This window comes from Pteropus alecto, unplaced genomic scaffold (genome assembly GCF_000325575.1).
Source record: "Pteropus alecto unplaced genomic scaffold, ASM32557v1 scaffold68, whole genome shotgun sequence".
In the NCBI taxonomy this organism is placed as follows: Eukaryota; Metazoa; Chordata; class Mammalia; order Chiroptera; family Pteropodidae; genus Pteropus; species Pteropus alecto.
This window is the reverse complement of record NW_006441386.1, coordinates 718,477-735,779: the sequence shown is the minus strand read 5'-3', so window position 1 is coordinate 735,779 and position 17,303 is coordinate 718,477. Positions and strand designations below refer to the sequence as shown.

Below are 17,303 nucleotides of genomic sequence, written 5' to 3'. Positions count from 1 at the left end.
AAGCAGCAAGAAAAAAGCAATTAGTTACCTACAAGGGAGTTCCCATAAAACTGTCAGCTGATTTCTCCACAGAAACTTTGCAAGCCAGAAGAGATTGGCACAAATATTCAAAGTTGATGAAAAGCAAAGACCTACAACCAATACTTTATCTAGCAAAATTATCATTTAAAATCAAAGAACAGATAAAGAGCTTCCCAGACAAGAAAAAGTTAAAGGAGTTTATCACCAAGCCAAAATTATAGAAAATATAGTATTTTCTTCTTTCTTTAAGAAGAAAATATGTACCAAAAATTTAAATAATAAAATGGAAATAACTGCATATCAACGATTGCTTCAAATAAAAAAAGATTAAATGTGCCAATCAAAACATAGGGTGGCCGAATGGATAAAAAAAAAAGACCCTTACATATGCTGCCTACAAGAGACTCACTTCAGATCAAAAGACACATACAGACGAAAGTAAAGTGATGGAAAAAGATATTTCATGAAAATGAAAATGAAAAAAAAAAAAAAAAAAGAAAGAAATCTGGGGTAGCAATACTTGTACCAAACAAAAAAGACTTTAAAACAAAGACTATAACAAGAGACAAAGAAGGATCCAGTAGTTCCACTTCTGTGTATTTATCCAAAGAAACCCAAAATACTACTTTGAAGAGACACATGCATGTGTTCATCGCACCATTATTTACAAGAGCCAAGATATGGAGGTAAGCTGGGTGACCATCACTGAATGAATAAATAAAAAGAGGTGGTACATATATACAATGGAATATTAATCAGCCATAAAAAATAAATAAATGAACGAATGAATGGATGAATGAAATCTTTACATCTGCAACAACATCCATGGACCTAGAGGGTATTGTGCTGAGTGGAGTAGGTCAGACAAAGAAAGAGAAAGGCCATATGATTTCACTTACATGTGGAATCTAAAGAGCGAAATAAAAAAATATAACAGAAACAAACTCATAGATACAGAGAATATTTTGAGGGTTATCAGATGGGAAGGGAGTAGGGGGTAGGGTGGGTGAAATAGGGGGAAGGGATTAAGAAGTACAAATTGGTAGTTACAAAACAGTCATAGAGATGTAAAGTATTGCATAAGGAATATAGTCAATAATACTGTAAATAACTATGTATAGTGTCAGATGGGCACTAGATTTATCGGAGTGATCATTTCGTAAGTTACATAAATGTCTAATCACTATGTTGTACACCTAAACTAATGTAATGTTGTATGCCAACTATAATTAAAAAATTAAAAATATTAAAAAAAGAGTTATAAAGATGGATGGTTGTAATGGTTATACATTTTGAATGTATTTAGTACCAATGAACTCTACACTTATAAATGGTGAAGATGGTCAATTTTCTTACATATACTTTACCACAATAAAAAATTTTTTAAATAAAAAAAGTGATCCACTTTCTCCATGCTATTTCTCAGACTATTGCTAAATGGGTATGGGTAGCATTATAAAAGACAAAGGAAATAAAAAATTATATACCATGCAAATATTGTCAAGAGTACACATTAAAATAAGTTTAACTAATGAAATTTAAATAAAATAACACAACAAAGTACATTATTATACCACCTAAAAATGATCTCACACACCATGGCATTACCTATACCACTAAGAAAACACTGGGTTTCATGATTTCTAAAGGTCTTTGGCTCCAAACTCTCAGACTTTCACCTCTCAATGAGAATCGAGCCAATGGACTCATTCAGGTAGAATGACTGCTCTGATCTGACAGATATTTCTGGGAATCTAGCTAACTAGATACTCTGTTCCAGGGTTTTAAAGACAAGGCCTGATGATGCAAGAACTGAAATGCTGCTGAAAGCACTCTCAGCCACCATTGTAGGGTGAAGAATACAAAAGTGGCCACAGAGGAACAGAGGAGATATCAGATTTGAGGATGGCCTTTTCACTTTTCCTTCATGAAAAGATCTGTGTGTTAAACTTTAGAATCTTTCAGCAAAGGACTTGTAAAGGCCACCTGAATTCTGGATATTGCTGAGAGATGAAGTCAGTCAAAAGGAGGTACTATAAAATGGCACATCCAACATGCCAGCAACTGACTACATTTGGCTCTTAATACTTAAGTTTAATTAAGTAAAACTAAAAATGCAGTTCCTCTGTTGCACTAGCCACATTTCACATGATCAACAGTTGCATGTGGTTAGAAGCTACTATATAGGACGGAGCAGAGAAGTATTTCCATCACTGCAAAAAGTTCTACTGGACAGACTGCTCTATAGTCTCTATTGATAAATCGTCTACAGAGGAACCATAGATTAGAAAGGAATACTGTCACATAAGGCACAGTCCAGCTGAAACTGCATGCATAATCATGCATGCACACATACAACCTCTAGAGTCTGAAATCTCTATCTTTGTGACAAAGTAGATTTAAAGGAAAAGTGATGCATCATTTTCTTACTCCCCAATCCCTTCCCCAAGTTCTGATCTCTGGCTTATATTTCTATTACTCAAATTTTTTTGTGTCAATAGGGTCTGATATGCTCCAATTAAGAAGCTGAAAGTGATGAGCATATAATTGTTTGGGAAATATTAATAAAAATTTTCTTTGTCTACCAAAAAGAGAGAGAGACAGAGAGAAAGAGAGAGAGACAGGGTGCGCAAGCGTGTGAGCAAGTCTTGTGGACCTGTAACTTATTAAAGTTCTAACAGTTGTGCCTTTGGAGTTTGTAAATAAGATATTAGAGCAGAAAAAAAGTATTTCAGAAATAATGGTCCCAAACTTCACAAATTTGGTAAGAAATAAAAATGTACATAATTAAGAAGCTCAGCAAAGATAAACTAAAAGAAAAATCAAATTTTTGAAGACCAAAGAAAAAATATTGAAAGCAGCCAGAGGAAAATAACACATTACATATTTGCATGACCACAGATTACTCATTAGAAACCGCAGCAGTCAGAAGACACTGAAATAACAACTTCGAAGTGCTGAAAGAAGAGACCCTCAACCCACTGAAACTACCCTTCAGAAATAAAAGAAAGTAATGTCTCAGTTGAAAAAAAACTAAGAAAATTTTCATCCAGCTGACCTGCTCTAGCAGTGCTAAAAGAAGTTCTTCGAGCTGAAGTAAATAAGAAGTAAAGATGGAACTTCAGGAATAAAGAGCAAAAAAATTGGTAAAATCTTGGTAAACATAAAAGACTATTTTTGTCTTCTAAAGTTCTTTAAAATATATAAAAGTATAGAAAGTAAATGTCAAAACACTGCTAAATATTATTTCAATATATAGAGATATAATATGACATCTATAACATAAAAGGGAGGGGATAAAGGGACCTGTACACATTTACTTAAAGTGGTAAAATATTAACTCTATCTAGACTGTAAACGGTCAGGTATGTATACAGTTTTTCTACAGCAACCACTAAAAACAAAAATATACAAAAAGATATAGCCAAAAAGCAAAAAGATAAATTTTTAAAGACTAAAAAACAAGAACCATATGAACATCTCAACAGACACAGAAAAAGCAATTGATAAAACTCAGTATCTAGTTATACTAAAAAAATCTCAGCAGACTGAACTTCTTAAACCTGGTAAAGGGCATCCATGAAAAACCTAAGCTAACATCATACATAATAGTGAATAACTAAAAGCCTTCTCCTAAAACAAGGAATAAGGTAAGGATGTCTGCTCTTACTACTCCTATTCGACATCATACATCAATATCATGGTCCTAGCCAGTGCATGGAGCAAAAAGAAAAGACATAAAGATTAGAAAGAAACTAAAGTCTCTGTACTCGCAAACACCATGATTATTCACATAGAAAAATACCAAGGAATACACTAAAAAAAACTCCTAGAACTAGTAAGTGGATTTAGCAAGGCTGTATGACATAAGATCAATACAGAAAAGTAAGTTTTATTTCTCTATATTAGCGATGAACATCTGGAAATCAATACTATTTATGATAGCACCAAAATTATAAAATACATAGGTATAAATCTAAAAAAATTGTGTAGAATCTGTATGATAAAAACTATAAAAGAGATGAAAGGAATTAAAGTCCTAAATAAATGGAAAGACTCAGTATTGATATCAATTCAAGGATTGGAAGACTCAATATTGATATCAATTCTCCCCCAAAACTCATCTATAGATATAATGCAATCCCAATCAGAATCTCAGCAGGCTCTGTTCTAGATATCAACAAGCTGATTCAAAAATTTACATATGTGCACTATTAATGGGAATGTAAACTAGTACAGCAACTGAGGAAAACAGTATGGAGGTTCCTTAAAAAATTAAAATTAGAACTACCATGTGACATAGAAGTTCCACTTCTGGATATTTAGCTGAAGAAAATGGAAACACTAACTTGAAAAGATATATGCACTCCTATCTTTTCTGCAGCATTATTTATAATAGCCAAAATATGGAAACAACCCAAGTGTCTATAGATGGAATGGATTAAAAAACTGTTTTATACACACACACACACACACACACACACACACACACGTATATTATTCAGCCATAAAAAAATGAAATCTTGCCATTTGTGAACATATGGATGGAACTAAGGGCATTATGCTAAGTGAGATAAGTCAGACAGAAAGATAAATACCATATAATCGCTCTCATATGTGGAATCTAAAAAGAAAAAAGAAAAAAAGAAACAAACAAAAAAACCCCTAAGCTCATAGATATAGAGAACAGATTAGTGGTTGCCAGAGTTGCGATGTGGGAGAAATGGGTGAAGGAGATTAAAAAAAAAAAAAAAGCAATTAAAAGTTGAATAAAAATGTTTTTTAAAAATTATATGAAAAGGCAAAGGAACTAAAAAAGGCAAAACAATTTGAAAAAAGAAGAACAAAGCTGAAGAACTCTATTATTTGATCTCAACATTTACTATAAAGCTACAGTGATCAAGACAGTGTAGTAATGAATGGCAAAAGACACATAGATCAGTGGAACAGAATAAGGAATAAAGAAATACATTAAATAGGTTTCTTACAAAACTACAAAGACAATTCAATGGAAAAAGGATAGTCTTCTCAACAAATGGTACTAAAACAGTATGATACCTATACATACACAAAAAATGAATCTCAATGAATCCCATCTCACACTATACCCTCAAAATTAACTTAAAATGAATCATTTCTAGAAGAAAACGTAAGAGAAAATCTTTATGACCTTGGGTATGGCAGAGTTTTTACATACAACAATAAAAGCGGGATACATAAGAGAAAACAGAAAAGACAGATGTGACTTCATCAAAATTAAACCTTTCTGCTCTGAGAAAGACAGTGTTAAAAGAATGAAAAGACAACCACAGATTAGAGAAAATATTTGCAAATTACATACTGAAAAAAAGACATACCAGGATATACAAAGAACTCTCAAAACTATAAAAAAGTAAAATAAAATAAAGGGCAAAATATTTGTATGGACACCTTACCTAAGCTTATAAGTGAAATACGAACAAGAAAAATACTCAACATTATTCATTATTAAGGAAATGCAAATTAAAACCACAATGAAATACTATGTCAAACCAATATGAACAGCTAAATATAAAAAATATTAAAAATACCAAGTATTGGTAAGGATATGAAGTAAGTGGAACTCTCTTACATTGCTAGGGCAAATACAAAATGGTGCAGTCATTTCAGGAAAGAGTTTGGCAGTTTCTTATGAAGTTAAACTTTTTCTTACTGTATGACTCAGCAATCTTGCTGCTGGTTATTTACCCAGGAGAATGAAACTTATGTTCACTCAAAAACCTTTATTCGTAATTGCCAAAAATTAGAAACATCTCAAATATCTTTCAACTGGTGAGTGAATAAACTGTAGTACGTTCATACAATGGAACACTACTCAGCAACAAAAAGGAATCAACTAAGGATATATACAATGACATGAATAAATCTCAAATGCATTACGCTAAGTGTAAGAAGCCATACTCAAAAGGCTACATACTATATGGTTCCATTTACATGACTTTCTAGAAATGGCAAAACTATAGGAAAAGAAAATAGATTGTTTACTGGGCAGTGGGCATAAAAGAAGGGATTAATTACAAAAGGATAGATAATTTCTGCAGGTGATGGAACTGTTCTGCAATACTTATGAATTGCTTGTATATTAATGACATGATAAATCATTTTAAAAGAAATAGCTATGAGTCCAATACTGACTCTAAAATTTCTAGACTGAAAAACTCCCTTGCCTGGTTACTGGAAGGAAATAGCTTTATTCTTTTCCCCAGAAGAAAAAGCTCCTTCTCAATGCCCAGGCAAAGACACAAATAAATGGAAAGACACCCCATGTTCATGGACTGGAAGACCTAATATTGTTAAGGTGTCAATACTATCCAAAGCAATATAAAGATTCAGTGCAATCCCTATCAAAATCTCCAAGCGTTTTTTGCAAAAATAGAAAAATCCATCCTAAAATTTATGTGGAATCCCAAGGGATCCTAAACAGCCAAGCAAAGAGTAAAGTTGGCTATCTTACACTTCCTCATTTAAAAACTTAGTACAAAGCTACAATAATCAAAACAATGCAGTACTGGTATAAAGATAAACATATAAACCAATGGGATAAAGAGCCCAGAAATAAACCTTTGCATATATGGTCAATGATTTCGACAAAGGTGTCAAGACCACTCAGTGTGTAAGGACAATCTTTTCAACAAATGGTGCTGGGAAAAATGGATATCCACATGCAAAAGAATGAAGGTGGATCCTTATCTTACACTACAAATATTAATTCAAAATAAATCTAACACCTAAACATAAGAGATAAAAGTATAAAACTCTCAGGGAAATCTTTATAACATTGGATTAAACAATGATTTATTGGCTATGACACCAAAGGCACAGGAAACAAAGGAAAAATAGACAAACTGGACTTCAAAATTAGAAACATTTGTGCATCAAAGGACACTAGCAACACAGTAAAAAGGCAACCCACAGAATGGGAGAAAATATTTGCAAATTACATATCTGATAAGGGATTAAGGCCCAGAATATATAGAAGACTCCTAAAACTCAACAAGAAAAAAGAAACAACCCAAATCAAACATAGGCAAAAGTCTTTGAATGAACATTTCTTCAAATAAGATTACAAATGGCCATTAAGCACATAAAAAGATACTTGACATATGAAAAGATACTCGACATTACCAATCATAAAGGAAATGCAAAACAAAACCACAAGGAAATACCACTTCATACCCATTAGGATGGCGATTATCCCCCCACCCCCACAAAAAAAAACAAAACAAAACCCAGAAGTGGGGTCGTGTGTCAGGACAGTGGAGCCAGGAGGTAACCAAAACCACCTGAAATGTCAATAATGCATGCATCTGTCCATGCCAAGTGGATCGTGAGGAAGGTGATTGGGACAGCAATGCAAAAAACTACTAACGTGAGAATGACGAGGTTTGTTCTGGATCCCTATTTATTAAAGTATTTTAATAAATAAAAAAAATTACTTTGCTCACAATGCTCTTCAGCAGTGCACAGTAACAGATATTGTGCTTCTTAAACTTTACCTGTTCCACAAAGGAAACATATGAAACATGAGCTAGCTGAGATCTTTCTCAAAGTTGGAGAAGACGGAGATCCAGTGACAGGAAAACCCTGTGTAGGAGCTACCTACCTGGAGAGTCCAGTTAGTTTGGAAGCCATCCACCTAACCAAAATCTGGAAGAACTCAATATCACTTCAGAACAGTGAAGGAGGATTAGAAAAAGAAGCCAAAGGGAAAAATTTAGAAGTCTGCCTTATGGAAAAAGAAATTTTTCTAAGTTTCATCACAAACTGGCCAATTTCTCTTCTGATATTTATGAAATAGCTAAAAGTAAATGAACAAAGAGTTTGTTGTAATTTTTCATAAAGGTTTATGGTCATGTTTCAAATTTTCTTTTCAGTGGACATTCTTTCCTGTCTTCTAAGTATGCCTAACAATGTGCTGCATTATTTTTAAGCTGTTTTAGATGTTTTTTTATTTTTCATTCAAAAGAATCTTAAATTTATCTCAGAACCTTTATTTTGGAAGAAGGAACCCTTTTGATATCATAAACAAATAAGATATCATTAAATGAATATTTCCCATGGTATATATTCAAAATATATTAAAAATTAATTTAAATTTTTTTCTTTGATTTAACCAATTCCAAACAGAAATAATCAACATGACTGGGGTTAGCCTATTTCAGATTAAAGTCTGTATTAATAAAAATGTTGACATGTAGAAAATAAACTTATGGTACAACCACTGTGAAAAGCAGCATGACAGTTCCTCAAAAAATTAATAATAAAATTATTGTATGATCCAACAAATTTGACTTCTGGGCATATACTTAAAAGAACTGAATGCTGAATCTCAAAGAGGTATTTGTACACTCATGTTCACAGAAGCATCATTATTCACAAGGCCAAAAGGTGAAAGCAATCCAAGAATACATCAATAAATAAATAAACAAAATATAAAAACATAAAATGGAATATTGTGCAATATTCAAAAGGAAGAGATATCTGACACATGCTACGACATGGATGAAACTTGAAGACATTATGCTAAATGAAATAAACCAGTCACAAAAGGACAAATACTACAGAGTCTCTCATAGGAGGTGATTATAGTCAAATTCATGAGACAGAAAGCAGACTGGTGGTTGCCAAGGGTTAGAGGGTGGGGAGGGGAGTATGGGAAGTCACTGTTCAAACTACTCTGTTGGATGGATGGCAGTGATGGCTATACAATGTGAATGTACCTATTGCCACTGAATTGCCCACTTAAAAATGGTTAAAGTATATACACATATATATTAAACAATATTTGGATATTTTTTAAAATACAAATACTGTATGATTCCACTTACATGAGGTACCTAGAGTAGCCCAATTCACAAAACTAAAACTCTATTTAGTTTATAGAGTTTTAGTTTTGCAAGTTTAAAAAGTTCTGGCTATTGGTTGTACAACAATGTGAATATATTTAACACTAATAAACTATATTTAAAAAAATATTAAAATGATCAATTTTATGTTCTGTATATTTTACCACAATTAAAAATAAAACAAACCACACACATGCACATGTATGCACATTTGAAAGATGTTTGTCTTCAGAGTTGATTTGGAGAAGAGAGGCAAGGAGAAAAGTGCACTTACTTTACTGATAGGGTACCAACTGTGTGTCTGAAAAATAATACCAAATGGTTCCTCCACAAGAAAATTATTGATTATCCTAAATGAAATGACAAAAGTTTTGGGGATTTGTCAACTTTAAAAGACTAGAGGTAGTTTTCTTCACATGTAAACTTCTGATCTAATTTTTAATGATGTTTTTAATTCCTACAATCATACTTTATTCAAGAAAATCACCAAGAATTTAGGCACTAGAACAGCAGAAAGAACATTATCAAGCCATTTTTGCCCTAAGCAAACACAAATTAATCAACTTTAAAAAAGGAGTTTAATTTGTGAACCCCATTTTTCAATCAATTTGGTCTGAATTCTGGGAGGGGGTGATGGGACAGGTCACAGAACCAAGACTCAAGAAGATTTTGAAATTAAAAATTCCCACTAGGTTCTGCTCCTGGCTCTAGAAGGATCTCTATATCTAAGTTTCAGTTGTCTCATCTACGATACTATAATACTACTTTAAAAGAGCACACTGAGTATTAATTACAATTAAAAATTCAACTAAATATAAATACAAAGTTGCTAAGGATGGCTTTTTTTAAGTTATTTTCATTATGTATCACTCTTTCTACTTAAGATAATTTTTACTTACTTGGTCAACTTGTGGCTTTTCATCGCTGTGAGAAATTCTCTAATAATCTCAGGACTCTGGTGCCTGCATGGTGTTTTCGATATGTATTTTAATGTCTAAAAAAAATGGACGAAGCAAGCATAAGACCAAGAACCCTGAATGAGGAAAATGGAAGGCAGTGCTGTAATTCAGTATTCTAAAATTTTGTTTCAAAAATCTTCCATAAAACAAATGCCTTAAGGAGAGTCAATCTTAATAAAATAGGAATTCTTCAAAAACAAAACCAGTGGGGGAAAAAATGGCGTAAATGATAAAGGCTCTGTTCATCCCTCTGGTGACCAAATCAAGGTTATGACAGAATAAAGGAGCAAACAGTAAGGAAAAATCACCTACAATCTAGATGAAGAAGCCATACAACTAAAGAGAAATCTAAGAAATCACCCTGCAACGGCAGAAGGTAGGACAGGGCAAGGACAACAGGCTGCCTGGTCCCGAGCAGCTGAATGGGACAGAGGCTGTGGCAGCAGCAGCTGGCAGCTGCAGACGCCTTTTAAAGTGGCCAGATCCACGAGCAGACTTTCGTGGTGACTGACCTGCTCACTCTAAGCACCATGCCAGTTCGGCTGCGCAGGGGGCACCAGGGACTTACAGGGGGACAGTGAGCCGTCGGAGTGAGGACCAAGGCGAGACTCACTCGGTATAGAAGTGCTGGTGATATCTACTGTTCCCTGTTGAGCCCTCTCCGTTTCCAGTGCACAGACTCAGCGCCACCATAGCAAAGATGTTATCAAACTGGATAACAGAGGTTGCTCGGCCCAGAGGATTCCCTGAAACTCTGCCTCTCACAACTCATGGCTCCACCCAAGCCACATCCAGGTGTATCCTCACCTATACTCACACTGGTGGCAGCTGGCCTTGGTTTCTGGTGTGGCCTTTTGAGGCAACTATAAGCTCAGCATCTGTGGATTGCTTGCTGAATCTTAACAAGTGACCCCGGAGGGGCACAGGCTGGGGCTAAATTTGACCTGTAGCTGAACCCCTCTCAGGACTGTGTCACTGGACACCCACTACACAAATCCATGCTAGAAAGACCGGGAGACTTAGGAGCTTTGCTTACTACACAGAAACAGTCACAGAAAGGTAGCCAAAATGAGAACACAAAGAAGCAGAAACCATATGAGAGAACAGAACAGAGATACAGATATAATGGAGTCAAGTAATCAAACAGATGCAGAGTTCAAAACACTGGTTATAAAGATGCTCAATGAACTTAGGGGAAGTGTAGATGAATTCAGTGAGAATTTCAACAAAGAGATAAAAAACATGAAAATGGAAATGGAAATTATAAAAGGAAACCAGTCAGAAATGAAGAACACATTATCTGAGATGAGAATTATATAAATGGAATAACTGGAGTGGATAAAGATGAGGATCAAATGACCTATATAGAGGATAGGAAAGCCAAGGACACTCAACCAGAACAGCAAGAAGAAGCCAAGACTATAATAATTTAAGGAGCCTACGGGACGCTATTAAAGGTAAAACTATCCACATCATAGGGGTACCTGAAGGAAAATAAGATGCTGAAGAGCTATTTGAAGAAATAATGATGGAAAACTTCCCTAACCTGCTGAAGGAAATGAACATAAAACCCCAGGAAGCTCAGAGAAGTCCCAAAAACCAGGAACCCAAAGAGGCCCATACCAAGACACATCATAATTAAAATGCCAAAGGTTAAATACAAAGAGAAAATCTTAAAAGCAGCAAGAGAAAAAATAATAATAAAAGCAGCAAGAGAAAAGCAGTTAGTTACCTACAAGGGAGCACCCATAAGACCAGCAGCTAATTTCTCAAAAGAAACGATGCAGGACAGAAAGCAGCCTTGGCACAAAATATTCAATGTGATGAAAACCCAGAATCTACAACCAAGAATACTTTATTCAGCAAAGCTATCATTTAGACTCGAAGGAAAGATAAAAGTGCTTCCCAGACAAAAATAGGCTAAAGAAATTTATTACCAAGCCAATATTACAGGAAATGTTGAAGGGACTTCTTTAAGAAGAAAAAACATGTATCAAAAACAGGAATAAAGAATGGTAATAACTACATATCTATCAACAAAGTACCTCAAGTGGAAAAGAATTAAGTGCTCCAACCAACAGACAGAGTAGCTGAATGAGTAAGAAAACAAGACCCATACATATGATGCCTATGAGAGACTAATTTCAGATTAAAAGATACACACATACTAAAAGAAAGGAGATGGAAAAAAATATTGCCTTGATGCACCTAGAGGGTATTGAGCTGAATGAAATGGGTCAGATAGAGAAAGACAAATACTGCAGGATTTCACATACATGTGGAATCTAAAGAACAAAATCAACAACAACAAAAGCAGAAATAAACATAGATACAGAGAATATTTTGAGGGGTACTAGATGGGAGGAGGGTTAAGGGGACAAAAAAAGAGGCAAAGGGATTAAGAGGTACAAACGGATAGTTGCAGAATAAACATGGAGATGGAGAGTAGCATGGGGAAGATGGTTAATAATGTTGAATAAATTTGTAAGGGGGAAGAGGGGTACTAGATTTAGTGGGGTGATCACTTTGGGAATTATGTGGATCCCTGATCACTATGCTATACAACTGAAACCGGTATATCATTGTATGCCAATTATAACTGAAAAAAAAAAAACCTCGTTAAATTGTACATTAAACACGAGCAACTAATTGTCTATTATATTTCAATAAAGATTATAAAAACGGTAGCTAGAACAGGAAGAATTAATGAAATTTTAGAAGAAAACTTCTGATCCTAAAAAAAAAAAAACAGAAGGAAAAACTTAATCTGACAGCTACACTGGCATATTTCAGACAATTTTTTAAATACGGGGAACCCAAAGAATAAATAGCCAAATAATTCTAATTATTAAATACAGAAAAAATGAGGGAAAAATCACCATTAGGCAGTCCCACCATAGTAATAATTAGTGCAGGAAAAGACCCACCAATGAATGCTAGAATTAATGGGCAAAAGCTCAAGGAGAAGTGGGATATTTCCACAGCCTCAAAGCCTCTTCCCCAAAATACTTATAACTGTGGTGGTTTTAACATATGTCCTCAAATTCTTTGATTTCCCTCCCTTCAAGAGGTGAAGCCTAATCTTTCCCTTGACTATGAGCTGGATTTGGTGACTCCTTTCTAATAGAATATGGAAATGGAAAAACAGCAACTTTATAGTGGAGAAACCTGGCAGAAAGCACTTAACCAAGTGATGAAAGTTAACGGGATCAGTAATAAGACACTGATATCATGTACCCTGTAACGTGCAATGAGAAGAGCACATCGCTTCTGTCATATCCTTCCCCAAAAGCCAAAACTTCAGTCTAGTCATGAGAAAATATCAGACATACTAAAATTAAGGGACATTCTAAAAAGATGCCTGACCAGTACTCTTCAGAAGTGTCAAGGTCATGGAAGATAAGAAAAGACTAAGTAAGGATCTGTTACAGACTGGAAGATATTTAGGAAACATGTTAACTAAATACAAAATAGTGTCTTGGATTGGATCCTTGAATAAAAAAAAAAAGTGCATTGGTGAAAAAACTGGGAAATTTTAAATAAAATCTTTAGTTTAATAGTATGTACCAATGTCAATTTCTTATTTTAATAACTGTACCATGGTTATGTAAGATTTATACAGCAAAAACAAGAAGAAGGGTACTTGGGAACTCTCAGCATTATCTTTATAATTCTTCTGCAAGAATAAAATATTCCAAAACAAAAGTTTTTATTTGTTTTTTTTTTTGGGGGGGGGGATTCAAAAGCCCATAGATGGTATATTTATCAAGGCTTTTTGAAATACAACAGAAATTTCAACCAGGTTTTTCTGTCCAAAGAAAACTAAAGCTATGTCATGTTTTGTTTTGTTTTTTAAAGACGGAACCCCACCTAGACATAATTTGAGAGGAATTTTAAACATAAGGAAAAAAACAGTAACCTCAACATCTAAGTAGAGTCTCTCAAAAGTGCAAACATCAGGTTGGTCTCACACTCCTCCATAACAATCAATACTAATAGACCAAGTCATATGTACAGAGCCCTGCAGAATAAAAGTTGAACCCAAGAATTCTATATTCAGATGAGTAGTCATTCACATTAAGAACACCAGCAATATAGTCTTAGGTATAAAAAGTTTCAAAACATTTAGTGCCACAATAACTTTCCTTAGGCACCATGAATTAAAAGCAAGAATTTAAGGAGTGGCTATATCTCAACAACAAAAAACCAAACGATCCAATTAAAAAATGGGCAGAAGACCTGAATAGATGCTTTTCCAAAGAGGAAATACAGATGACTAATAGACATATGAAAAGATGTTCAAGGTCGCTAACCATCAGAGAAATGCAAATTAAAACCACAACGCGATATCACCTCGCACCTGTCAGAATGGCTATCATCAATAAATCAAAAACCAAGTGTTGGCAAAGATACGGAGAAAAAGGAACCCTCATACATTGTTGGTGGGATTGCAAATTGGTACAGCCGCTTTGGAAAACAGCAGGCAGGTTTCTCAAAAACTTAAAAACCGATCTTACTTTTGACCCAAAATTGCACTCCTGGGTATTTATCCAAAGAAAATCAAAACAATGATTCGTAAAGATCTATGCACCCCAATATTTATGGCAGCACAATTTACAACAGCTAAGATATGGAAGCAACCTAAACCTAAATGCCCATCAACAGACGATTTAATAAAGAAATTATAGTTCATATACACAATGGAATATTACTCAGCCATTAAAAAAATGAAATCCTACCATTTGCAATGACACGGATGGACCTAGAGGTTATTACGCTGATTGAAATAAGTAAGACAGAGAAAGATAAATACCATATGATTTCACTTACATGCAGAATCTAAGGGACAAAAAGAACAAGCTAATCAAAAACAGACTCACAAATATAGTGGACAATTTGGTGACGAACAGAGGCGAGGGGAGGTTAGGGGTCTGAGAGAATGGGGTGAAGGGTTAAAAAAGTACAAATCAGTAGTTGACAGATGATCACAGGGATGTCCCCGGAAGCACAGCATAGGGAATGCAGTTAGCATTAATATGATGGCTAGGTGGAGGGCCAGAGGAGGGAAGGAGCAATTGGGGGGATCATTTTGTGAGCTATGTAGATGTCTAACCAATGTACTGTATACTTGAAACTAAGTAAAATAAATAAACTTATTTTTTTAAAAAATTTAAGGAGTGGCAATGAGCTTAAATTGATGGTGCAGTTAAAAGTACTTGACAGTTTTAAAATTTGTTTATAAAACAAATTTTATAAACAAATATTAATTACCAAAAACTTTTTTTCTTCTTTGAAAAAGATTAATTATATAATGTAAAAGAACATGAATGAATAAATGAATGATAGAGTTTTAAATACATGATTAAATGAACAAAATTACATGGGGAGTAATGGTGACAAAAGTGTTAAACCCCCTCTTTGAAAGGAATTAAAATAACAATTCAAGATTAACGATTATTTGAAAAGCAAAAGAAATTAAAACCAAATCTTTACTGTAGAGACAAAAATCAGAATTGGAAGGAAATAGCAAGAAAAAAATTAAAATGACAGATACAAAATCAAACATCACCCATAAAAAAATATGACTTACACTTTTTTTTTTTGAGGACAAAGCATAGGTTGGGAGAGAACACAGCAAAATGTCCACTAGATAGTAAGATTATGAATTACTTTTGCTTTCTTCTTTATGCCTTTTGGTATGTTCTAAGTTTTCTGCAATAAAAAGTATTATTTTCTGTGCAATAAAGAATTTGGCTTTGCCCAAAGAGGTCTGGCCTTTGCCCTTGGCTTCTGGGAGGTAATCTCCACTCTTGGAATGTTATATTTAATAGGAGTATCTTTGTCTGGGGCCTTAGATCATACTGGACAATCTGAAATTAACAATGTGACTTAGGGTAGGGATTTTCGGTCATGCAGTATCACTCGGCCTGGAGGCTGAGATGAATCAAATGGGCAATTAATTATTCAATTCTGCCTGTGTAATAGAGCCCCAACAAAGTCTCTAGACACTGAAGCTCAGCTGAGCTTCCCTGGTTGGCAATACTCTGTGCATGTTGTCGCACACAGGACAAGAGAAATGTGTCCTGACTCCGCATTAAGAGAATAATGGAAGCTCTGCATTTGATATTTCTCCTAGAATCTGCCCTATTTGCTTCTTCCCTTGACCAATTTTAATCTATATCCTTTCTCTGTAATAAACGGTAACTGTGAATATGATAGCTTTCAGTGAGTTCTATGAGTACATCTAGTGAATTATTGAATCTGAGACTGGTTGTGGGATTCCTCACTTGAAATTGGTCTTAGAAGTGAGGGCGGGGTTACAGACTCTTCCCCCTAATTTTGTAGTTGGCTAACCCTTGCAGATAGCCAAACTCTTTCCACTTTTATAAACAGAATAAAAACTAGGTTATAGTAAAACTATTCAAATCAAGTACTAGGCAATCTTGATTTGGTGACCAGTCATCTGCAGAAGAAACCACTCCCCGCCCCACACACACAATGGCAGTACAGACAGACCCTCCAGAAGCCTAGGCTTACCTCATAGGTGATAGTATTCAAGTTCTGTTGCCCAGAACTGTGTTTATTCTTTCCACTTTCTTTACGCTGCTCTTTCAGATCCATTAGTAACTGGAACACCTAGGAAGAATGTATAAAAGATTTTTATAAAAAATTTGAGACTATACCTATTCCAAAGTCAATGATTTTGAAGAATAAAACAGTACCTCTTTTCTTCCCACAAACTCTCTCCTCAATTCTTGCATTAGAGCAAATATAAATCCAAGGATGTCACATTTTTTAAATGCTCTTTTATTTAAGTCAAATAATTCAAATTCATTAGATTACTTAAAATATTTCAAATGTTTCCTACCAACATACACTATCTCTGATTTCCTCTGATCAAAAATATTTTGAATATTTAAAAGTAAATTTTCCTAAAATAAATAACTTTTTAAAAAAACAGATTCTACTTAATATAAAAATCTAGTATAACTTATTTTGGGGAAAGAGAAACTATGAGATAAGTGCTAAAATATAGTCTATCAAAAAATAAAAAAGGGAGGCGAGGAAAAAATGCTATAAAATTTAGAAGTATACTTTCCCACAAGGGAGAAATATGTGTGTATTAGTGTTAAAGAGGGTATAGGGAGTAGATCTCTTTCCTGTTTGGGAGATTACACCAGAGAACTGTGGGAAGTATAGGTTCATAGACCATTTCTAGATATTATGCAACCCTTCCCCTGACCATCATATTCAGAAGTAGTGGCATGAGACACAATTAATGCAATCAATGTTTCCCCAATGTATAAAACACCCCAACACCTAGCAACACCTAGCAGAGTCCAAACTGGCCAAGGAAGTTCCTAAAAGCCAATGGCTTGACCAACAATCAATTCTTTGTTATGAGCAGCAACCATTTAAGAGTAACCTTTTGGAAAGA

The 17,303-nt window shown here is 34.4% G+C and overlaps 1 protein-coding gene and 1 pseudogene across 4 annotated transcripts in view; one reads left to right on the top strand and one right to left on the bottom strand.

The window, feature by feature from the left end:
* The window catches only part of CRCP (CGRP receptor component), a 37,611-nt gene that overhangs the window by 11,407 nt on the left and 8,901 nt on the right, over window positions 1-17,303 (bottom strand). For 3 of the 4 annotated variants that reach the window (XR_439280.3, XM_006918513.3, XM_015594570.2), the window contains exons 3-4: window positions 16,403-16,501; window positions 9,806-9,900 (exon numbers count right to left, since the gene is read on the bottom strand). Coding sequence is in view for 3 of the 4 variants with exons in the window: in XM_006918513.3 (XP_006918575.1) it covers window positions 9,806-9,900; window positions 16,403-16,501 (194 nt within the window). In the remaining variant the exon portion in view is untranslated. The remainder of the gene's footprint in view (window positions 1-9,805; window positions 9,901-16,402; window positions 16,502-17,303) is intronic. The other variant, XM_025051539.1, reaches the window with a different exon arrangement.
* LOC107196151 lies at window positions 7,304-8,037 on the top strand (annotated as a pseudogene).